Source organism: Sphaerodactylus townsendi, linkage group LG05 (assembly GCF_021028975.2).
Source record: "Sphaerodactylus townsendi isolate TG3544 linkage group LG05, MPM_Stown_v2.3, whole genome shotgun sequence".
Taxonomy (NCBI): domain Eukaryota; kingdom Metazoa; phylum Chordata; class Lepidosauria; order Squamata; family Sphaerodactylidae; genus Sphaerodactylus; species Sphaerodactylus townsendi.
Window position 1 is genome coordinate 113,531,883 of NC_059429.1, and position 24,985 is coordinate 113,556,867.

General features: G+C 44.7%; 1 protein-coding gene across 1 annotated transcript; it reads left to right on the plus strand.

Annotated features, from left to right (window-relative positions):
- The first annotated feature begins 1,065 nt into the window (after positions 1-1,065).
- On the plus strand, positions 1,066-24,039 carry LOC125434036 (somatomedin-B and thrombospondin type-1 domain-containing protein-like). Its single transcript, XM_048499080.1, has 5 exons — positions 1,066-1,724; positions 11,149-11,343; positions 14,027-14,105; positions 15,959-16,135; positions 23,228-24,039. Exons 1-5 carry the CDS (start codon positions 1,496-1,498, stop codon positions 23,343-23,345), a joined length of 798 nt encoding a protein of 265 aa, XP_048355037.1. The 5' UTR covers positions 1,066-1,495; the 3' UTR covers positions 23,346-24,039.
- The last annotated feature ends 946 nt before the right edge of the window (positions 24,040-24,985 follow it).

Sequence of the window (24,985 nt, forward strand, 5' to 3'; positions counted from 1 at the left end):
TGGAACGACCCCTGAGTTTTAAAAGTAGTTTTTTACTACTTATGTTTGTTAGGGCTGCCATCTAATTAGAAAAATTGCAGTCAAGTAATCATATGAGTTCTGCTTGATTAAATTTGCATAGGTAAAGAGCAATAGCTCAAAGCTAAAAAAAAACATACTTCTGTTTTTATTAGTACTTCTGTTTTTAGACAACCAAATCTTTTTTGGGGGAAAAACCCTGTGGATTGATAACTCAGGAGCATTTTGATCAAAGCACCATTAATAGATGAACTTATTCTGCCACTCAAGGTGACTTGCAAAACATTGAAAACAAAGTGCTGAAATCTTAACAACCTTGAAAATCTGGTGCGGGGAAACGAGTATATGTTAAGGAACATAGATGTTCTATCTAGAAGTATTTTGAGAGAGGTTTTTCCCCCAGGCAGGAGTGGGCAGAAGAAACGTGCCTTCTGGGAAAGCCATGGCAAACACACAGACGGGATGCACCCTGCATCTTTGGATCCTGACCCTGATGCATATATTAGCCTCACAAATATTCCAACAAGAAAATGACATGCTTGCTAAAGTGATCTGAAGCCACATCCACGAGGATTCCTGGTCTAGGAAACTTGCAGATCAGTAGGACCAGCAGCAGGAAGGGACTGACGCTCAGCCAGCTTCTGCCGCATGCACAGATGTACCTAATGCCGAGGCTGCCCGACACCCATAGCTTCTCGGGTATAGGAAGGATGTTCTGCTAGGGCACAGTAAATGATAGCCTAGGTAGGAACATGCCAGCTGGCATCTACCAGACACGGGAGAGGCGAGGGCATAAAACCCCCCAAAGCAGAGCAATTTAAAATGGGGTTGACAAAAAAGCCCTGGGGAGTAGGGAGTAGTGGTTGTTCAGTAAGCAGCCATTCATGCTTCATGGCAAGCGAGCGACCCGTCCACCCAACCAGACAGACAGCGGTAGGGCCAGAAATATAAATACGGACTCGGTGGCACGTTTTCCCCACCAGGGCCGCCCCTCTCTTGGATCGACGCCAAGGCGCCCTCTCTCCCAGGCGCGCCCTGACCCTTTAAATGCCGGTTCGGGAAGGACGAGGGTCGGGAGAGGAGCGCGCCCGGTTGCTTCGCGGAATCGCGGGTTAAGGGCCGGGGGGGCTGCCCACATTTCTGGCGCTGCTGGGGCGCTTTCGGAAACGTCCACGTGCAGACCGGGCGTTCCGACTTGGGTGGGGCTCGAACCGGCCACCCCAGCGCCAGGGAGGTCGCTTGCAGTTTGGGGCATTGCTTTTTCCCTCCCCCCGGCCCCCCTCCCGGCTGCCGGTCTTTCCGGCCAAGTGGAGTTTGCAGAGGAGCCGCTTGCTTCCAATTCCGCGCCCAGACTGGGAGTGGAGCCGCAGGTGCCCTGGCTTGGCTCAGCCGCGCCCCCCTCCGCGTTTCCACGGGACGTTTCTGCGCCGCGGCTCCGGGAGTTGAGGCAGCCGCCCGCGGGAGAGGCGCCCCCACGATGCCGGCGCGCCCCTGGTGGCCTGTGGCGGTGGGCTTGGGGTGGCTCCTGGTGGCCGCGTCGGGCGCCGAGGGCGGCTGTGCCGAGCTGGGCCAGTGCTGCCCGGGCAGGAGCCTGGCGTGCGTCAGCTCCGGCTGGAGACCCGACGGCTCGCACGGCCCCTGCTTCTGCGACCGCGCCTGCCGCGACACCTTGGACTGCTGCCACGACTACCGGGAGGTGTGTCCAGGTGGGTCGCCTCTTTCGGTTGGATCTGGGGGGTGGGGGTCGGGTCGGGTGGAGAGGCCCTGCAGGTACGTTGGTGACTGTCTTGGGTGTGTGAAGGTGTCAGGTCGCTTCTGACTTGATCCTAGAAATCCATGCGTCTCCTTAACAGCTCAGGTCTTGCAAATTGGGGGCATCCTCGATGGAGTCAACCCGGCTCATGTTGGGTCTTTCTCTTTTCCTGCCCCCTTCGACTTCTCCTGGCGTTATTGCCCTTTCCAGTCACTCTTGTTTGCTCTCAATGTGATCAAAGTACAACAGCCTCAGTTGAGTCACTTTCGCTTCTAGGGAGAGTTCAGGCTTGATTTGATCTCCAGCACACTGATTTGTCTTTTGGTCTGTCTGTGGCACCCATAATACTCTCCTCCCGGCTCCTGCACACCTTTCCAATGAATGAAGTTTCTTTCTATCAGCTTTCTTCGTTGCCCAGTTTTCACACCCCTACATAGCAATGGGGAATCCTGTGACATGAATTCAATTGGTTTTACTTGATAGGGATCTCTTTCACTCAAAAATCTTTTGTTGACTCCTTTGTGACTTCCCTTCCCAGTCTGTCTCCTGATTGCTTGGTTGCCGTCTCCCTTTTGATTGGGAATGGAGCACTGTCTCACTCAGAAGTGAATTTGATACTCCTTGGATTTGCTTCCAAGAAAGTCTGCATAGTGTAGCTTCTACTTTAGGTAAACTTAAACATGTTAACTTGGAACCTTTCTGAGAGAAACAATGAGAGCTAATCCATTAATAAAAGTGTAAGAAAGTGCTAAGGAGCGTGGGAAGGCTCATCAGAAGCCTAGTCTCCAACCTAAGTGTTACCTGTGTCCTGTACAGGTGTTGCTTTCTGAGTAGGCAAGTAACAGTCCAATCCTAGCCACGGTTACCCCAATTTATGCCCATTGAAATCAAAGGGCTTAGTGTAGAGCAGTGGTTTCCAATCCATTTTCACTTGCATACCCCTCAGCAACACACTTCCCTAAAATTATACCCCTATATTAGAAAACCCATTACACATTGTTTTTCCATACCCCCAAACACTCTGGTGTATACTCCTGAGGGTATGTGTACCAGTGGTGGGATCCAAACATTTTAGTAACAGGTTTCCATGGTAGTGGGATTCAAACTGTGGACCAACACTTCCAATGGGGCGCTGGGTGGGGGGGAAGTAGCGACAGGGCGGTTGGCCCGAGGCATTCAAGGTAGGGGCATTCCTGGGCGGGGCTGTGGCAAGGACGCAGCTGCTGCACCGGTCCTTGGGCGGGAAACAAATGCACGCAGGCGCAGGCTGCCACGCACGCTGGGTGCACCTCCTGCTAGACTGCTTCAAGTTCTGTGCGCTACTGCTGAGAGGAGGGGCGTAACTAAGGCAAAAATCATGTGGCAAAATCACCAATTAGTAACCCCCTCTCAGCACACACAAATAATTAGTAACCTACTCTCCTCTCAGCACACACAGCCCCTCCTCTCAGCACACACAAATAATTAGTAACCTACTCTCAGGAACCTGTGAGAACCTGCTGGATCCCACCTCTGATGTGTATCCCAGGTTGGGAACCACTGGTCTAGAGAGCCAATGTGGTGTGGAGGGCTGGCATTGTATAATGATTAAGAGTGGGTTTGATTCTCCACTCCTCCACGTGAGTGGTGGACCAAGGTGAGCCAGGTTTCCTTTCCTGCTCCTACACATGAAGCCTGCTGGGTAACCTTGGGCCGGGCACAATTCTCTCAGAACTCTCTCAGCCCTACCTACCTCACATGGTCCCTGATGTGGAGCAGAGAAGGGAAGGTGTTTGTAAGCGTCGTTGAGACTCCTTATGGTTTAGAAAAGCAGGGTATAGACCCAAACTCCTCTTCTTTTTATTCTAGAGTTAACTCTGTTTAGAATTGTGCTGTAAAACCTAGAGACAGTGGATGCTGCTTTGGGTACTTCTGTAAACTGGATGCATTTTGTACAGCCTAATGTTTCTTATTCTTCTTATTCCCCATTTTGTGTGATGATCGGAAGCCAACTAGACAGTTTGCCTTGGGAGCCTTTGTCAGGCACAATCCGTTCACAATTAACAGTGCAAAACTTGATGTTTATTTGATGAACTTTCAAAAACGCCTCTCACACTTGATTTCAGAAATCCTTCCAGCATCTCTGTGAGCTTTGTCAGTATTCTACTTCTTCAGTTGCTGAGAAAACGGTTTCTCTTCAGGGATGTCTTACTTGCTTTTGGCTATTAAACTGCCCTAGTAGCATTATGTAGTGCCATATTAATTATGAAAATAAACATCTGTCACTGGCTCTTGGTTCTGAAATGTCACCTAGATATTATCTGCCTCTTTTTGAGCAACAAGACCTAGACACTTCCTCTGTTTTTTTCAGTTATTTGCTTGATACAGGATTTGGCTGGGGCAGGAAAAAAAAACCACTTCTCCAAGATTTAATTGGCTTCATCGCCACATGTCCATAACATCCTCCAGGAGGAGACAGGTGCTCTGTAATTAATTCATAATTAATTAGTAAGGAAAGAAGCCAGGTGAGAGATTTTTCAACATCCTGTTTGGGGAAAACCCAGCTTCCTCTCTCCAAAACACAAGCTTTCATTAGTTCTTCCGACACCGTAGCCTCTTATTAATTTTAAGCCCCATTCATTGTTGTTGATTTAGTATCAAAACTAGGCTCTAAAGTAGTGCCATCTTGTGACACTTTGCTGAAGTTGCAGTGTTTGAATGAAAGACTGTGAGCACTTTCCAAGTGGGACATTAATGGTTCTTAACCTTTCATCTAGTACAGGGGTAGGGAACCTGCGGCTCTCCAGATGTTCAGGAACTACAATTCCCATCAGCCCCTACCAGCATGGCCAATTGGCCATGCTGACCCGAAGAAAACTGATGGGGAATTGTGAATTCCTGAACATCTAGAATTCCTGAGTTCTAGTAGCACTTACTAAGTATGCATCATTAACATTAACACCCCACCCCCAACACAAGTTTAAACAAAAGGATACAAAACCAATACTATAGACCAGTGAACTTTATCAATTCTCAGTATGGCCAAATCTGTAGATACTTAAATCTAGAGACTAGATACACCTTGACCTTTCTATGAACCTGAAAAAAGCTCCAATGTTGCAAAAAAGTTTGAAATTTTTAAAAAAGCAATTGGCAGTTTAAAACCACCTCAAATAATAGAAGCAATGCCTGTACCTTTAAGAAATGAATGCATTCTTCTTTGGCCATTGTGGAGATAACTGAGCTATCACAGCACTATCACTAACCTTCAAACCTTGGTTTGTGATTGAAATTGGAGTCCTTACTATTTTAACTTATTTTTTTGGTAAGCAAAGGCAATAACTCATAGGAAATGAAAGGTGTGATTGCTAATTCAGCAGATCTTGGTTCTGATTTAGACTAAATACACTTGATCATACCTTCTACATCCAGTAAGTCAACCACTGTGTCTTAGTAGTATTAGAGTTAGCAGATTTGAAAGCATAATAATTTAAAGAGAAATTGATTCATTTGTTTCTATCAACCTGGAGTTTATTTCAGAAATTAACCTCAACTGAATTAATGGGACTGTTTTGAAATGTGTGTTTTCAGTGTTTTTGAATAATATTTTAATTAATCTTTATTTGTATATAAACACACACCAAAAGAACACAATTATAAAGAGAACATCAAACCATATAACAAACAGGATAAGAATAAATGGATCTTAACGTTCTGTAAAATGATAGACATGATAAAATTTGAGAGAACCTTTCATCATACTTAACTTATTTCATCTAACATTCTGCTATTTAATTATTTAACACCACTGGTAATACCACTGGTATTTATCAAATAAACAATTATTTATAGCCTTAACTGCTAACGTATTAATAACATATTGACCCATTCATTCATTTTCTGTAATTCTAATTTTATTCTCCATTGGTATTTTTGTTGTTATTATTTTTAGGTAATTGATTCAGTCACCTATAAAAATACAATTCCCACTTCTCATTAAATTCATATTTTGATTGATTACAAGATTTGTTTGTTTAGCCACTGTAACATACTCTCTTTCTTTTTCCTTCCAAATTTTTGTATTTGGACTTTTTTGGGCTTTCCAACTGGTTGCCCCTATTATTCTGGCTGCTGTTAGCAAAAAAGTTCTTTGGAAAAAGTTTCTTTAGAAAATTCTCAGGAAAGATACCCAATAACATTGTCTTAGCAGCAAATGGACATTTGATCTTCAATTTTTTTTGCATGGACTTCCACTACTTTTGGATTTTTTAATGAATCCGTTACATATGAAGATGTTTTCAGTGTTGACATCTGGCTGTCCTGTCCCGTGGGCCCCTGCAAAAAGTGATTTGCAGTATCGAAGCTGTTGGGCATGCTATGCCTGTCAGGAGCTGAAGGTATAACAGCTGCATGGCAAAACCCTTGATTGCCTCAGTGGACTGCTGAGAGGGATGACCCTTAACTACAGTCACCTGTTAGCAGTCAGCCAAAGGGAATGACTAAGCATGATTGCATCAGCTATATATATGAGTCATGTGACGCTTTGACTGTACCTTGTAGCCATAGAGCTAATTAATGTATCATAGTGTATATAAAGTAAGCTAGATTCAGTTAAAGCATGACTTCACTTTGCTGGGGGACAGGACCAAAGCCGAAGGCTCTGTCCGTTTAAACTGTATACCAGCGAGGGCGACAGTGACCTAGACGTCAGCAACAGGCTGTGCAGAGGACCGGGAAAGGAAGCATAGCCTTTCTGAATTTTAGCCCAGCGTACCCAAGCACCAAAATCTACATGGCTTTTGGACACCGGGTCATACAGAGACATATGAAGTAGCAAGGAGCAGACTTAGGATTCGCTGCAGAAGAAGAGGACACGGATATTAGGAGGAAGTGACTCTTGCTGACAGCTCTGCAGCTGTTGTACAGTCCCAAGGAGGAGTGTTTTACAAGCAATGGGGATTAACCTGCAGAACGTGTTACACATACCAAGTATGGCGCATAATCTATTAAAGCGTGTCCAGGTTAGCACTGGATGGGTATGTATGTACTTTTACTGGGACAGGGTGCTCTATAGGCAGGGATGGGGACATTGTGGCACAGGGTGTATTAAGTAACAGACTTTATAAAATTGACTACATGGACAGTAACACGCCTGTGACCTGTGATGTTCCAACTACTGTATTATTAGAGATAAGAAGCGGTAGCCCACTGCGCCCAGCTAATTGTGTGCACAACTTCCACAGGAAATGTGGGCATGTGAGCTTCAAAGTACTCAAACAAACAGCACAAATGTGTGGTGTGCAATTTGCCAAAATGTGATTACTTTCTGGGGGGTGCAAAGTGTGTGTGTTTTGAGTGGGAAGAGTAAAAACGCATCCAGTGGCAAGACAAAGGCCCAAAGGGGTAACTAAGGACCTTTTAAACTTTGGTGCACTCGCGATATAGCACTGGTGTATGGTGTTGTTTTCCATCGGGGGTGCCAAATATGTGTTTAGCAATTGTGGGCGATGCCACCGCGCTTCACTTTCTCCTATTTCTTAAAAAGAAAGAGTGAAGCCTTCCATGTGTTTTAAATTATGGCATACAAGGATCTGTAAACGAACTGGATGTGATGTGCAATAATCCAGATTGATGGTGCGAGGAGAATTTCTAAGTAACCAATTTACTGAGTGGCTAAACAAACAAAGGAATAAGGATAAAGGCAGTGTCCTGAAAATACTTATAGCTGCATTCTGAAAAGGGTTTAGCAGAGAGAAAGATTGGTGTACTGAAACAAATGGTGCGCTGTGCCATGCTAGAGGCCTTAAATGCAAAGGATAGTTTCTGCAAGTGGGAGGCATGGGCTTACTGTACGTGCGTCATGAACAGGTTGTTCAGCGAAGCTTCGGTAGCGTCAGTATAGGAAGCTCTATGGTAAAACACCTAGAAAGTTAGACCACTGCTATACTTTTGGTTCATATGCCAATGTTCTGTTACACCACCACAGAAAAGAAAGCGAAAGGTGCACTCACAAAGGCTTCAGTTTGTGGGTGTCCAAATTAGGTATGAAGGCTTTTCAGGTTCCTATTACCAAATGGTCAGGTACTATTTTCCAGAAGTGCTGAGTTTGAGAAGCATTCTGGTTTGGTCCCGGCTGCATAGCAAGTTTAGACTCCCTGCTTTCTAAGCAAGAAAGTCCATCTGTCATTCTGCCATATGCTGATAGAAGCATATTGAGAGGAATGAGACAAAGAACTGAAAGTGAAAGTTCTTCTGAGGGGTAGAGTGTAGAAAGACACAAGTCTAGATGTCCCTGTTAAAGCCGAATCAGACTCAAGAGAGTGATAAGGAGAAAGAACCAATTCCCCAAAAGGTCTGCGGTGTGACTAAAAGGAAACCACCCCAGAGGTTTGGGTATGACACACGAGCACAAAATGAGAGGAAACAGAGGGAATGGAAGGTAGATGTTTTACAAGTACAAATACTGATGAATGGTCTGAACCAAACAATTATCAAGAGGAGTTTTGCACAGGGATGAAGTTGAGCAAAAGCGATGGTTTGAACTATGAACTCAGAGTTCAAATCTCTAATCGACCTAGATGTTTTCACTGAGGTTGATATGCCAAAGAAAGGAAAGAACTTTCTAATTGGACTCCAGATGGAGTCCTGCAAAAGAAAGCTTTTAGCGAATGGGTGAAGCGGCTTTTAAAGAAGCCAGACTAGTGGCTAGAGGTTTCAAACAAAATTTTCCTGAGGACTTGCTGAAACCTATGCTGCTACAGCTAGGTATGAATCCATCAGGTTGTGTTTGGCTATTGCTGAACAAAAGGGGTATGTCTCCAAGCAACTAGATGTGTGTACCGCCTACCTGAATGCAGGTGGATGAGGAGATATATATGAGACCACCACCTGGTTACAGGTGTAAAACAAATAAGGTTTGGTTACTGAAGCGTGCTCTTTATGGTTTAAAACAATCAGCACATATGTGGAGGAAACCATTTAGATGACCTGTTGGTGAAAGAAGAGAGGGTTTCAAAGTTGTGCCACTGATTCCTGTGTGTCTATAAAACAGGGAAACCAGGTGCTGAAGCACGTTCCTAGTAGTGCAATGGAGTCGATGGCATCATAATACTAACAGAAACCGAAAAGGAACTGAACAAAGTGACAGACTTTAAGTAAACACATTAAAGTGTGTGATCTAGGTGAAATAAAATCCTACCTAAGTATGGAATTAAGTACAAACTGCTGAGGGTTTCACCGCACCAAGAGGGTAAAATAAAGAAGAGCTCTTGGAAGGAGAACACAAAGTAGTTAACTCACTCAGCAAGCAAACACCCGCATGGTAGTAAGGTTTCCAAGAACTAGACGGGACACAAGAATGTATTGACTCCGGTCTACCACAGAAGTGTATTCGGGTCTTTGCAATATATTGCTTCCATTAGCAGACCAAGATATTTCACATGCCACTGTCCACGTACTCAGTAGAAGCGATGCCAACAACCAACTGAAACAGACTGGACTGGGGTAAAAGGAATTGCTACAGAAATACCTTAATGCAACCATGTCTAAAAGGTTTACTGCTGTGTCCAGACCAAACTACCAACATTGCTGGATATGCAGATAGCAAGTTTTGCGAATGAAGAGAGAACAATACATCTTGTACCGGGTATGTGATAACCTACGCGGAGTGTACCCATTTTATGGGCATCATTTAAGCAAAAACTAGTAGCACAAAGCAGCTGTGAGGAGCCGAATGCAAACTGTGAATGGTTGATAGCACAGCAGACATGCAATGAAGTCTGAATTAGCTAAAGACCTGGGTCGCCAGGTGCCAAAACCAAGCATATTATTCCAATGACTCTCAAAGTTGTACTTCACGGTCTCTTAAAGAAATGAGAATCTGTCAAGACCAAGAACAAAGTACATAGGAGATGCGCTATCAAAACATCAGACAGATGATTCAAAACCTGGGACTCATAGAGAGGCAAGCTTCCTACCTTCACAGGACAATAAAGGCAGAAGGACATCCTGAGGCAAGCCATTAACCTCCTACTTAGGCATGAAAGAGAGCAGAGTTGTTGGGTATAACAGATGCATCTCTGAAGTAAGTCAGCCATGTTATGGAATGTACTGCATACACGAATTGATATATGTGTAAATGAAACTGTTAATGTGATAAACAAAAATGTGATGTAGGTTTCGGCAAGCATCTGGGAAGGGGTGTCAGGAGCTGAAGGTATAACAGCTGCATGGCAAAACCCTTGATTGCCTCAGTGGACTGCTGAAGGACTAACTACAGTCACCTGTTAGCAGTCAGCCAAAGGGAATGACTAAGCATGATTGCATCAGCTATATATATGAGTCATGTGACCTTTGACTGTACTAGCCATAGGCTAATTAATGTATCATAGTGTATATAAGTAAGCTAATTCAGTTAAGCATGTTCCTTGCTGGGGACAGGACCAAAGCCGAAGGCTCTGTCCGTTTAAACTGTATATATTGTATCAATGCCAATACATCCTTTCTTTGAGTGAACTCCCTGGCTCCAGTGGTTATTGCCGCACTCTGTGTATGCTCAGTTGCGCCTACGCTGTCAACTCGTGTCAATGCCCAGAACTGAGAACTGTGCTACAAGGCAGTGCTGGATAGTGGTTTGGCCTGACTTCAAATCCCAGCTCTGTCCTCAAACTCATAGAGCTATCTGGTTATTTCTTAGATTAGCTGGACTTTCTGGGTTGTTCTGCGTTACACAAGGAGGGTAATGCTGCAGAGACTCATGTATGATACATCCCAGGCTCCTTGGATTAAGGGTGAGAAAAACGTTATGCACTTCCAGTTCTCTTTCCTACTGGATTTTACTGTGTGGAATGGTAAAACCCTTTTCAAAAAGTCACTAAAGTGCATTGGAAGTGGATTGGAAGTGTGTTATTTGGCTTTAATAAAAATGCCTGTCGGATTTCTATTTGTTTATCTCAGGATTTGAAACATCCATAAATAATATAAGTTTAGCAACTATGAAACTAAGTTTTGCATCATCATTATCGGTTAATTACATGGAGGTGAATAGAACATTGGTGGCCATCCCCTGAACTCCTGCCCCCTAACCCAGGGGCCCACTCTTTTGAGCCTGCGGGCACCATTAGAATGTTGAGGGGTAGTGAACACCAGCTCAAATTGGGTGTCATAGGAAGTGGAGCCAAACTCAAAATGGCTGCCCCAGGAGGCGGAGCCACATGCAGTAATCCCCCCCCACACCCCTATAGGAAGAAGGAAAGTCTGAAGGGGGTGCCACATATTGACTTTAAGGTCTCCCCAATTGTGTGGGTGCTGCCTATTATGGAGCAGCTTGTACACAGCTGGGAATTGAGGCAATATGCAGTCTTTAGTTCATCTTTCTTTTTCCTGCCTCGCTTCCACAGTGGCTTCTTGTGTGGTCTCCGAATGGAGTGAATGGAGCGGCTGTGCAGAGCCTTGCAAGGCGACCTATCGGGTTCGAAGGAGGCGTGTCATCCAGGAACCGAGAAACGGTGGGGAAGCCTGTCCCACTCTGGAGGAGAAGGCTGGCTGTTTGGAATACTGGAACCAGCAGGGGCAAGAATGCAAGCAGTCTTTCAGTAAGTATGGTGGGACCAGTTACCATTTCAGAGATCAGGGGGTGACAGAAATAGTTGTTTCCTTCTTCAGTTTGTCCTTGCAACAACCCTGTGAGGTAGCTTAGGCAGGTGGACAGTGATTGGCACAAGGGTACCCAGAGAACGTCATTCTTGGATATCAAACTATTAGTGTGCAGACCTCTTGCTTTTTGTTATCTGTTACAGTCAGTGGCGTATCTACCTAGGGACAAGGACTTCCTGATGCCTCATTGTCTCCAAGCACCCCTGCCCCCTGCCCATGTCAATGACACATGGGCAGGGTGAGGGCACGCAAAAATGATAAGGCAGCAGGAAGTCCTGTTGGCTCCAAGTGCCCTCGATCCCACCCATGTCATTATGGACATGGGTAAGATCTAGGGTGCCCGGTGCTCCCCCAGCACTCCCCCCGCCCTGCTGACTGGACTCCCAACCGGCAGCCTTCAGTCCCTTCTGACCTCCCCTCTAGGCAGACCAGAACAGACTGTAGTCCTCGGCCGCGGAGACCTGCTTTTATAAACACTGAGACTGGGGGTGGGGCTTGGGGAGCAGGAAGGGGTGGGACTTCCTGCTCCCCAAGCCCCACCCCTGGCCTCAGTGTTTATAAAAGCAGGCCTCCAAGACTGATGATTACAGTCTCTTCTGGCCTGCCTGGAGGGGAGTTCGGAAGGGACTGCTGGCTGCTAGCTGGAAGCCCAGCCAGCAGGGGGAGGGGGGGGGGTTGGGCACCCTAGACTTTACCCATGTCCATAATGACATGGGTGGGGTCGAGGGTGCCTGGAGCCCACGAGGCAGCAGGAAGTCCTGCTGCCTCATTGTCTTCCAGCACCCTCGCCCCTGCTCATGTATCATCGGCAGCAGGGCGGGGGGCGGAGCTGGGGGACATCCAGAGACAATTTGTCTCTGGCCGCCATTTACCCTGGTACATCTCTGGTTATAGTTACTCAATGTGTGGAATTGGTGAATTGGCTAAAAGTGGAGATTCTCATTTATTAGTCTTGTGGAATATAGTAAGGAGGTGGTGTGAGGTCTACCTTGTGCTTCTCCTAAGCAATACAGGACTCATTCCTACTTTCTTGGATACCTTTGAAGGCCTGTGCTGACCTGGAATATTTCTGACACTGTAGTATCTATTCTTCTCTTTATGAATTGAGTTGTTTGCTCATACAGCCTTTGAACTAGATTTTTTTTTCTCCAGAGGTTGAGGTTGATCATAAATCTCCAGGCATCTTTTAAAGCACGTTTACCACTTTGTATGGTTTGGATTGAGGACCTGTGCAAAGGATAGAGGAGAGTTCAATCCTTCTACTTGAAGTCACCTATCCCATGCCATTGTTAATGTTTTGAATGAAAAAACAAAACTTACCATATCTGCCTTTTTTTAAAGGGCTATAAGTGTACACAGCCCTGACTTGGATGGCTCAGGCTAACCTGAGCTCAGATTTCAGAAGCTAAGCAGGGTCGGATGGAAGACCACCAAGCTATATTGGAATTGCTGTGCAGAAACAGGCAACCACACACACACACAACCTTATAGTGTGTATCTTTTTGTGAATCTGTGTGGGGGTGAAAAGGTTAAACCTGCTCGCCATTTCCTGGATTGCCTTTATCCAAACCATGTCCTTTACATGGTGGTAATTGTTCTAGAAAAGATGCTGGGGAGCTTGAATCAAACCTTCTCATCTGCTTGTATGCCTTAGTTTTGCTTCAGTAAAACCAAGTAACACAACCCAAATGACACACTGTTGTTTTTTGGCATTCTGACTGAACTGAGAGGGAACAAGGCCCACATACCATCTTTCCTCACCCCTGGTTCTTTGGTAGGGCAAACAATATATTACAATGATTTGGTCATCTAGAGTAAAAAGATATACCGTTTTCTTTCCCTTCTTTTGTGTGCGTATGTTTTAAAGCCCTCTGTTGCTGAAACCAAACTATAATCTGTGAGCCGGAGAAGAGTTCAAGTGGTATATTTTTGAATAGTGTTGTATTCTCTGCCAGACCTGCTGAGAATTGTTGTTAAAATAGCTTCCTTCTCCCGCCTTTGAAATATAAACAGGCATTTTGTTGCTGGCAAGGCTTAGGTGTGGGGTGGGATCAGTGGTGGGATCCAAAAATTTTAGTAATAGGTTCCCATGGTGGTGGGATTCAAACTGTGGCGTAGCGCCAATGGGGCTGGGCGGGGCATTCCTGGGCGGGGCTGTGGCAAGGATGCAGCCACTGTTGTTCTGTCCTTAGGCAATGATGCACGCGAGGGCTGCAGGGCTGCCACGCACGCCGGTGCACCTTCTGCCAGACTGCTTCAAGTTCTGCGCGCTACTGCTGAGAGGAGGGGCGTAACTAAGACAAAAATCACGAGGCAAAATCACCAATTAGTAACCCCCTCTCGGCACACACAAATAATTAGTAACCTACTCTCGGGAACCTGTGAGAACCTGCTGGATCCTACCTCTGGGTGGGATGGAGAAGACATATTGCTATCCAGTGGAATGAGAAATAATCTGTGGAGATGTGAAAATGGGGGAGAGCACCACCTTTAGGTTGTTGCCAGAGGGAAAGTAACATGGCTTTCGAGACTACAAGCACCACAATCTTTGCTGTTTTGCAGGCTTGGGGCATTGTTGTCACTTATCACATCTGTTGTTCTTCCTCCTTTTGATGTGAGCAGTTCCAGCATTGATTACCACTGGAGGCTATGGGAAAGCAAGGAAGAAGCGTGCAGCGTCTAATGAAAATGAAAGAGCTGGGTAAGTGTTCCAGGGTACCAGTTGCTGTTCACTTCAGGACTTGGGCTCATGTGCTGTGCTTCCTGGTCCATAAAGAACGATGCAAGTCTCGATTCATAGAGTTCAGCTTTATGTGGATTTCCCTAATTCTAAACTAGCAATACCCAACGTGGTGCCCTCTGCCACCTTTCCTGAGGCTCCCCAAATGTTTTTAGAAGGTGGTGGGGCTTTTGCCCAGTAAGGCTTCTGATTGGCCATTAGAGAGCTGTTTGGCTGGGCAGATTTTTTAAAAAGTTTCTTTGATAGCAACTGCCATCACAATAAAAAGATCTTTACTATGTGGCTGAATAGAGGAAGAAGAGAAGTTTGGATTTATACCTCCCCCTTTCTCTCCTGTAAGGAGACTCAAAGGGGCTTATAATCTTGTTTCCCTTCCCCCCTTTCCAACAAACTCCCTGTGAGGTGGCTGGGGCTGAGAGAGCTCTGAAAAGCTGTGACTAGCCCAAGGTCACCCAGCTGGCATGTGTTGGAGTGCACAAGCTAATTTGGTTCCCCAGATAAGCCTCCACAACTCAAGTGGCAGAGCAGGGAATCAAACCAGGTTCTCTGGATTAGAGTGCACCTGCTCTTAACCACTACACCACACTGGCTCTCAAAATAAGCTGTTTGTATGCAAGAAAGTATTATTAAACAATGGAACTTCTGCCTGAAATGTTGAAGAGTTATTACTCTCTGACATTTTGCATTTGGCTCTAGCTTCTGCAGCCATTTTGTAGTTGTGTCCATCACCATGTGTCAGAAGTTCTTAGATGCTCACAGGCTCAAAACGATTGAGGAGTCCTGCTTTAAGCCCACAATGAACAGACTCCTCACATAAAACTTTACTTTTTAAGGTGGCATTCTTGCATGTTTTATTTACATTGAATTGGGCTTCCATGGTTTACTGTCTCTAGCGGAATAAAATGGGAGTCTGGCGGCATCTTAAAGGTTAACAACATTTATTCCAGCAGAAGTTTTCATGAGTGAGATCTCCATCAGATGCAGTAGAGCACACAGTCACTTAACTGACACTTTTATAACTCATTATGAAATGATAGTTGGGAAAGGAGGAGCTGAGACAAGGACAGACCCAGGGACGGCACCAGGGGGAAGTGCGCCCGGTGCACACATGCACCACGCACCCCTCTGAGCCCCCGGAACGCCCTGTCCCACCCCACCACACCCCTGGAACGCCCCCGGAACACCTACGCAGGGGCGCCTGACTAATGCGTCACGCACACACACCCTGCTACTCCACCTCTCGGAAATCCTATAGTTACTCATTCAGACCTGAAAGAGATTAGAATAGATGTGGTTGTTTTGCATAATGAATAGTATGAGAAGAAAGCTTTCTCCAAAAGAAGAGAGCGTTTGGATCAAACATTGTGTCGCTGTTATGTTTTATGTGCAGTTTAAAATTATGGAATTGAGCAAGGAATCAACCTTCTAAAATGGGATGCTACAAATGCAAAGATCCCTCCTTCAGATATTGAATCTGAGTCCTAATTTGTACAGGTAATGTTCAGATTGGACTGTACTACTTTTGGCTAGGGGTATGTGTGTGGGTGTCATATGGTTGCTTTGTCATGGCAGCATTTCCACAGTGAAAACAAAAGAAATTCAAATTCTTGTGCTTAAACTAGTATATTGGAGAAATCTAGGCTAGAATGCTTCTCTGTGGCATCTAGTTTTCTGTGTGCAAAGTGTTTAAATATGGAACAGCATTTAGCTATTCAGTCTGTCTGCAGGTTGAAGAGGTATGGTCTAGAAACAGGCTTGTCACTTAGTTCTGCTGTCTGATAGAATTATTCGTTCTCCCTTTCTCTTTGTGGCAGGTACTGTGTTGAATTTCAGCTCCTGGCAATCACAAAAGGTTGTCTGCATGGGAATAGCTCGTACACTCACTGGATGAAATATCTCAGCGAAGGACACATTGTCTGTGTGGAGTGCCAGCATCCGGCTTTGGATTCCCGGAGTTTGCACTGCTCCGGAGATGGCAGTGAAGCCAAAAAGTAAGCTTTTAGAATCATTTCTTGTTTGGTATTAAACTTGTGCCAGAAAATTTTGTCACTAAAGTTTTGCCTAACTTGTGGATGTGGAATATAGGGCCTTAACAGTCCAATTGGGCAGTCTCTTGTAAATGGAAAAGAGGATATGTGTATCTTATACTGGTTCCAGGTGCTACCAGACCTGTCCCCATTTCTCCACAGATTATGGGGAGAAATGCCATAAGTGTCCCTCATAAGTCTGAGTGGGAAATGGCAAGGCTACCTCATGATAGAGCGTGAGGGATAAAAGTGTCTCAGGTTACCTCAGGCCCAGCTGCCTCCTTTTTTTCTAGTCATTATTTTAGCTTGGACAGTGTTACTAGACAAGTGGAGGAGGAAATGTTGAAGCCTCTCTCCTGTGTTCCTGTCCCCATTCTGCACAAGCACTGCACAGTTTTACTGTTTGTTTGTTTGTTTGTTTGTTTGTTTGTTTGTTTGTTTGTTTGTTTGTTTGTTTGTTAGACCGCCCTACCTTAGGGCTCAGGGCGGTTCACAAAACAATCAAACACAATACATCATATAATTCCATTAAAACAATAAATAAATTAAAACATTAAAACATTAGCAGCACTAATCTTCTATAATTAAAATAAGTATATGATGTCCGGTGTTAACCCCCGGGAGGGGACTGGCCGATATTCAATCAGCAGTTGACATATGGAGCGACAGGAACAGCAAAGAGGGGCAGATTCGGCGGCCAGCCTCACCAAAGGACTGGTGGAACAGCTCGGTTTTACAGGCCCTGCGGAACTCCCCAAGGTCCCTCAGGGCCCTAACAGATGGAGGAAGAGCATTCCACCAGGCAGGGGCCAGGGCCGTAAAGGGCCTTAAAGGTCAATACCAACACCTTAGATGCCATGAAGTTGGTAGCTGTTTGGGTTTCCCATGTTTGAATCTGTTGGGTGTCTCTCCATGCCACAGCCCTCTTGGAGCTTAGAGATTTGGGCAGTGATTTGCCCTTACCAATGACAGAAGTCCTCAACCTTGCAGAGCCCGGGTGTATTTCTGAAATTTGAGAATAGTGAGTGAGTGGCACCACAAAATGGCTGCCATGGTAGGTGTAGCCAACTACAAACGACTGCTGGAGGCCAATAATAAAATATTGGATGATTCTCAGCCGTGTGTCCTACAATAGACTCAGCTGTTTTGGGTTCAGGGGAAAGTATTGGGTGTCAGACTAAGGAGATTTTCTGTGATCTCTACTAAGGTTGGTAGTTGATGGGTCATTAGGGCAGATGGACAGAATGTGACATCTGTATGTTGATACTCCCCACCCACTCAATCTGGGACATTCATTCATTCATTCATTCATTCATTCATTCATTCATTCATTCATTCATTCATTCATTCATTCATTCATTCATTCATTCATTCATTCATTTTTATATTTATACCCCACCCTACCCCCAAAGGGCTCAGAGCAGCTTATGATGGCATAAAGCCTAAAAGCATAAAGCCTCATGTACTTTACTAATCTCTGTACAATGTGGTTTTTGTGCTTCCTTTGAAAGTAAAAACAGGATAGACCTGTTTCTTTGTAAAATGTAAGAATCCTTTTTTGAAAGTTATAGAATATTCAGAAATGGCAAAGCTGACAAGCTACTAAGGGACAATAGTTTGGACAATTTTGTAGAAAACCGGAAATCTTTTGCGAAATATCTTTTGAAAACTTCTTTAAATAGAGAAGTAATAGCAGGGTTTGAAAACGAAAGAAAATAAACAGATCCTCTGAAGATGCCAGCCACAGATGCAGGCGAAATGTCAGGAGAAAATGCTACTAGAACACAGCCCGGAAACCACACAACACCCCACTAAAGAAAACAATAGATTGTAAACACTAGAAAATATCTAAAACAACTATTGAACTAATGTTTTAGCCATATGCATGAACCTAGAGTTAATTTTCAATCCAAGAGGAGTTAGCTGGAAGTCAATATATGCTGTGTCATGTGGTGTATTTTGTATTTATTAGAATGAAGTTGTTTATATGCTGTGTCTGTTTGATTTATATGTGAGAAAATAAAGAAAATATTAAAAAGTAAGGTTCTTTTCATAACAGTAGCTCTACCAAGTTCACTACTAATGTGAAAGTCACTTCTATTCTTATGCTTCATCCCTCCCAAGGAATAGATTCCAGGACTGATTCATTCAGATCACCAGACTACACTTGATGGCTAGAGCTTGAATGGGTGAATAAACTCCACTGAAAAGCATTGTGGGTTCTGTATGGTGCTCAAGGAATATATGAAGTTGCCTTATGCTGTCTCAGACCATTGGTCCTCTAGCTCAGTATTGTATACTCTCAAAGGTCTCAGGTCAAGAGAGATATTTCCCAGCACCTGCTACTTAATCTTCTACCTGGAGGTATCAAGAATGGAACCTGGGACATCTTCCATACATCATATTCTGCCACTGAACCCCAACCTATCCCCCAAACCATTCCTATTCCCATTTTTAGATATGTACAAAGCTTTCTTATATAAAGACTCTTGGCCCGTTCAGCTCAATCATTTGTACTTTAATTGGAAGTAGTTATCCAGGGCTGAGGCAGAAAATGGTCTTTCCAGTATCTCAAAGCTGAGATCTTTCTTGAACGTGCTGGGAATTGAACCTGACACCTTCTGCATGGGGAGTGGGTCCTCTGTCATTGAGTTATGCTCCGTGTCAAAGTGTCCAGATTGTGGTGGTTCATTTACTAAATGGCAAGTTGTCACTTCCTGTGCGGACATTGAAAATAGGTATGTGTGTGCCATTCCTGTAGATCACAAATGTTCAGTTCAACTAGATCAATTATTAGCCCATAACAACTTGGAAGCCAGTTCTGTTCTCACTGTTAGTGGCCCTTTTCGCACAAACCAAATAAAAATGTTTTGAGGCAGGAAATAAAACGTTTCCTCCATGAATTTCTGCACGGGTTTAGCCCAAAACATTTTGTTTCCAGCCTGAAAATGTTTTTGTTTGCATATTGTTCCCTGGCGATCCTTTTTTGAAAACATATTGAAAATGTTTTTACTTGCTGTGTGATCTCTTTAAAACACCTCTCAGCATTGTTGGCACCATTTTCTAAGCTTTCGTTGGCTGTCTTGCGTTGTATGTCAGTCAGGTTTTTTTTAAAAAAAGATTGGGGGGGTCTTGTCTACATAGCTTCATAAACATGGCTCCTAGAGAATTGCAGCATGAGACTTTGAAGCTTTGTAGCTATGAAACTAAAAAGAAATGAAAAAAAAAGGAACGACCACAAAAGGACAGCTGGGAAGTATTTTCGAGGGGATGAGTGCAGACAAATGGGGGATTTTGAAAATGTTGGCAAAACATTTTTAGAGGCTTGTGTGGAAAGGGCCCCTGTATCAGTCTTTCTCGGGTACCTTAAGAACATAAGAACTAGCCGGCTGGATCAGACCAGGGTCCATCTAGTCCAGCACTCTGCTACTCGCAGTGGCCCACCAGGTGCCTTTGGGAGCTCACATGCAGGATGTGAAAGCAATGGCCTGCTGCTGCTCCTGAGCACCTGGTCTGCTGGTGCTACCTTGTATCAGAGCTCCTTAAATACATAAACCAACTTGTTTTAATAACTAACATTAAGCAGAGCTATTGGGGCTGTAAATAAACTTTAAATAGCAAAACTACTGTTTTGAAACCCAGCCTTTTTTGCAGGGTTTTATCTGTGACTTTTTAACAAGGCTGTTCAGCATCGCTTTTTGTTATGTATAAAGGCTACAAAGTTGTTGGGGGTTGGTTTTATTTTATAGAGCGCAATAACCACAGCTATAACTGTCAGGAAAAGCCATAAAATACGGAGAAAATGTAAATGGAAGTTTAAAACTTGACATAGTGTGTTTGTTTTCAGAAAGCCGTGGAGGCAAATAAAAACATGAGGTGAAGCAAGACCAAAAACTGCTGAGAGTTACAGGTTTCCTGTTCCACTAATAGTGGTGCTTTCCCCCGGCTGAAGGAACTTTCCCATGATAAACCAGAACCATTAGGGGTTGTAAATACATTCTGTATTGCAAGACTGTAGAACCATAGAGTTGTAAGAGACCACAAGGGCCATCAAGCCCAACCAGCCTTTATCTACCTTTGCTCACATATACAGAGGGGAGATTGAAGCTCCTTGGAAGAGCATTCCAAAGGATGTATGCCACAACAAAAAAGGCCCTGCTATGTCTCCCTTTGGTCTTATTTGGGAAAAGGATGAAATGCAAAACACGGCTAGATTTCATGATGTCAAGGCAAGGGGAGGGGAGGCTCATGTGGAAGGAAAGACATATGCTATGCAGGTAGCATGCATATTTCCATGAGTTGGGAAAAGATCTAAAGTGCAGGTAGTCTAGTTGCTTGCCCAAGGAGTTACTCTGTTATATTACCTTGCCAAACCTACATGTCCTTTCTCATTGAAAAGCAGGTATGCACAGCAGAAAGGCGCTTCTGTTATCTTGGTCAGGTCCAAATGAAAAGCAGCTGTGAGAAAAAGGAAATCCTCTGTAGTCTTAATCTATTTTCAACTCTGATAATTGAAGAGCAACACCCTCACCCCTTAACATGGCCAACAGGCCTTCCATAAAATGTCTAAGCTGCTTTAATCATGGCGGAATTTTTCTAAAACTGCTGATGACTTGGACTAAACTCCACTTAAAGAATCCAATCGTTCTTCTTAATTTGTTCCTTAGTACTTTGAGGCCTTTATTTTTAGCTGGAGCCTCCCAATCCTGGCTTCTCCTCAAATACCCTTCTTCCTTGTAAGCAAGCAAAGAGATTTCTCCCATTGCCATTTAGAATTTGTCTCACACTTCAGTATAACAAAATATGAGGTTTGTTCTTTGGCTGTTTTGGTTTGTATGCTGGACTGACATTCAGCTTATTTGGTGTGTGTATTTAAACAAGTTAGTCTCCTCCAAATGATGGCTTTTACCAGGTCTCCTGGGAATAGTTTTGAAGCTGGCTTAATGGATTGCTCTAATTTTAGCTTCCTGCCTGTACAGTTCAAAGAGTGGTGTAGAATCCGCTGAGCCACGCTTGGAATGTCTTCCAAGGTCGCTTCTCACGCAACTGGGCTTCTTTGCAATATTCCATTCCATCATCTTCCTTTTCCTTCCAGAAATAGGCACTGAAGCACTGACCCATTCAACTCTGGGACGGGGCAGCATAAGGATGTGTCAATCCTGATTTTTTATTTGAGGGAGAGAGCAGGTGGGAAGGTCTCTAGGATGGGTGAAGGAACCGTGCGCCTTGAAGATCATGCATTCTTCAGCAAGGGGCAGGATGGATGTGATCCATATGTCTCCTGACTTGGAAAGGAAGGAGGCCAGACTTGATAGCAGACAGTTCAAGACAAACAATACTAATAAGAGTTTTGGATTTATATCCCATCTCCTGAAAGGAGACTCAAGGTGGCTTACAAGGTCCTTTCCCTTCCTCTCCCCACAACAGACGCCTTGTGAGGTAGGTGGGGCTGAGAGAGTTCCAAAGAACTGTGACTAGCCCAAGGTCACCCAGCAGGAATGTTGGAGTGCGGAAACACACCTGGCTCACCAGATAAGCCTCTGCCACTCAGGTGGAGGAGTGGGGAATCAAACCCAGTTCTCCAGATTAGAATCTGCCTGCTTTTAACCACTACACCACGCTGGCTCTTACAACTGGACCAGGACTACTGAGCAAACCTGTCTAATCAGGAGTCTTTTGTAAGTGGTAAAAGGTCTGGAATCCATGCCCTATGAAGAGAGACTGAGGGAGCTGGGGATGTTTCGTCCGGAGAAGCGAAGGTTAAAGGGGGACATGTTAGCTATGTTTAGATATTTGAAGGGATGTCATGTCGAAGAGTTTTCTGCTTGTTTTCTGCTGCCTCAGAGACTTGGACACGGAGTAATGGATTCAAGGTGCAGGAAAAGAGATTCCACTTAAATATTAGGAAGAACCTTCTGTCTGTCAGGGCTGTTTGACAGTGGAATTCACTGCCTCAGAGTCTGGTGGAGTCTCCTTTGGAGGTTTGTAAACAGAGGCTGGATGATCATATGTCAGTAGTGCTTTGATTGTGCGTACCTACATGGCAGGGGGTTGTACTTGATGGCCCTTGTGGTCTCTTCCAACTCTGTAATGCTTGTCTGGAAGACCCTGTGAGTAGGGTCACCATGAGTGGGTTGCAACTTGATGGTGCATTGTTCTTTGCTTTCTTCCTCTGCTTTTCCTCCCTCTTGTATCCTTGTGGTCCTGACTCCTCAGTCAGGTGAAAGGTAGATTCTGAGAATTCCATACAATTTGTTTGCTGTTGGCTCTCTTCCTGCAGTTAAACTTTTCTTCAAAGGGCACCTCTTTAAAGTCAAATAAATAGGCAGCCTTTAAAATGCAATGATGTTAATATCATTTTTTAAATGGTGCTAGGTGATCCATAACAAAGTAACAGTGATTCGGTTGGATTCAGTGGAAGGGATTTTCATCAGCAGAATGGGAATTTATGCCACCCCCCATCTTGTAGCTCAAAGGGCTCCCTGAAATACTGCTTCTGGGGACAAGGGAGACCCCCACCCCAGAAACACCATGAGTGGTGAATCTGCAGTGGTAGAAGGGATGACCCCCCCCCCCAATTTCTGGTAATGGAAATCTACCACTGTATCCAACCCTCTGCCAAGAGAATTTCTAGAAGATCCTCATGTGTCTGAGGATTCACCAAACCTTAAAGGTTTGTTTTGTGGGTTTGTTTAGTTCATTTATTCCTGATGGGTGCCCAAAACAATTTCCAACATCATTCTCCACATCTCCCTCACACAACATCTTGGTGAAGGAGGTTGTGCTGAGTGTGAGTGACTAGCTCAAGGTCCCCCAATAACCTTCCATGGCAGGGAGGGTATTCAGACTCAGCTATCCCAGATCCTATTCCAGATTTCTTAACTACTGATAATCAGGATTCATTGAACTCTCTTACACTCTTGTCACTATTTGAAGTTACTAGCTGTGTGTTTGACCGATGTTTTTAATTCCTGACTGACCCAATGGTGAGAAGGAAGCCTTTGAAGAAAGGAAGACGGTAACGACTTCAAGACTTGGTTTTGTTTTTCGTTCCAGGAACCAGCAACTACACTGGCAGGCAGTGGGAAACCCCAGATGCAGAGGAACCTGGGAGCGGGTTCGCCAGCTGGACGTTTGCTCCTGCCCTTCGGTTCACAGCTTCTTGTTCATCTGATTTTTCACCCAGTTGCTTCTCAGCCTCCTGTTTCCTTGACAGTTCTCTTTCATGGAGGTTCAGCCACGAACAGCTGCAGCAGGTCTGCTGACTGACACGTTAGAAGTTCAGAGGGCTTCCACTTTGAAGGAGCTTTCCAGACACCCGAAGTTTCTCTGTGCCTTTATCTCAAAGAGTCTTCGGTTAAAAGATTCTGGACCGCAGAGGTGGAAATCTGCTGACAGATCCTGTTCTTAATGACTGATCGAGTGTGTGTGCATTCATCATAAACGCAGAGGAGCTGCCAGCCATGAAGTTTGGGGGGAAAACTCTGCACATTGAGAAGCACATTGTTCATTTTTTTTTTAAAAAAAGCAAGTTTCTCGTCCTTATTATTGCAGCAGTGATTTTGGCCGTATTTTTTGGGGGGGGGGGGGGCAATGCAAGTTCTAGTGCTGGCTCCAGGTTTTCATGGGCTCTTTCCTCTCACTGAACATCACTGACCACTTTCTGCCCCAACATCTCAGCTGCATCAAGGGCTTCTATTGTGCTGCTTTTCTTTCTTGCCCTGCGGGTGAAACTGCAAAGAGTTGTTCTCAGGAGAGCTAAAAGCATCACAAGGGCCTCCAAAATCCCTTTCAGTAAGAACTGGCAGGTGGCCTACTTCCTGGTGCAACAGGTGTCTCGAAGCAATTAAATGAACAGAGTATTTCTACCCTTCTGCCTTTTCTTTGAAAAAAAGAGAGATACTGGTGCAGCATCTCTAGACAGTAGTGTGCCCTCTACTGGGTGGTGGGTAGTCTTTTGCAAGCAGCAGACTACTAATCAGTGCTGTTGGCCCAGGTACCTCTGTCTCTTCTATATAAACATCAGAAGCAGAATTAATAATAGAAGTACTTCATTTGTGTAGTGATTGAGGTTACAGATTTCCAGATGAGGGCTTGGATCATGCCCAGCAGAGCCAGCGTGGTATAATGGTTAAGAGCAGGTGCACTCTAATCTGGAGAACCAGGTTTGATTCCCCGCTCTGTCACTTGAGCTGTGGAGGCTTATCTGGGGAACCAGATTAACTTGTGCACTCCCAACACATGCCAACTGGGTGACATTGGGCTAGTCACAGCTCTTTGGAGCTCTCTCAGCCTCATCCACCTCACAGGGTGTTTGTTGTAAGGGGGGAAGGGAAAGGAGATTGTAAGCCTCTTTGAGTCTCCTTACAGGAGAGAAAGGGGGGATATAAATCCAACTCCTCTTCTGTGCACTTGTTAGGCTGGACAATAAAATATCAGTCTTTCTTGTTGTATATCTATGCTGCCTTTCTGGTTACAGCACGGTTTAGTGGATAAGCGTGGCAACTCTAATCTGGAGAACTGGGTTCAGTTCCCCATTTATACATATGAAGCCTGCTGGGTGACATTGGGCTAATCAGAGTTCTCTCAGAACTCTCAGCCCCACCTCCTCACAAAGTGTCAGTTGTGGGGATTATAAGCTCCTGAAAGGCAGAGATTCCTTAAAGGTAGAAGAAACTGGGGTATAAAAACAAACTCTTTTTCTGGTTATTTGGTGAGAAGGAAGCAAGAGAGATCCAGCTGTTTGGCTTACTTGCAAAAGGCCTTTATGCAATCAAAGCCTGATCCTGCATGTTCTTGCTTGGAAGGAAGCTC

Excerpts from the sequence above, each read along its gene's own strand:
- LOC125434036 (XM_048499080.1), top strand. The coding sequence starts at position 1,496 with ATGCCGGCGCGCCCCTGGTGGCCTGTGGCGGTGGGCTTGGGGTGGCTC. Across the intron at positions 1,725-11,148 it reads CTACCGGGAGGTGTGTCCAG|TGGCTTCTTGTGTGGTCTCC; the intron begins GTGGGTCGCCTC and ends TCGCTTCCACAG. Across the intron at positions 14,106-15,958 it reads AATGAAAATGAAAGAGCTGG|GTACTGTGTTGAATTTCAGC; the intron begins GTAAGTGTTCCA and ends TCTTTGTGGCAG.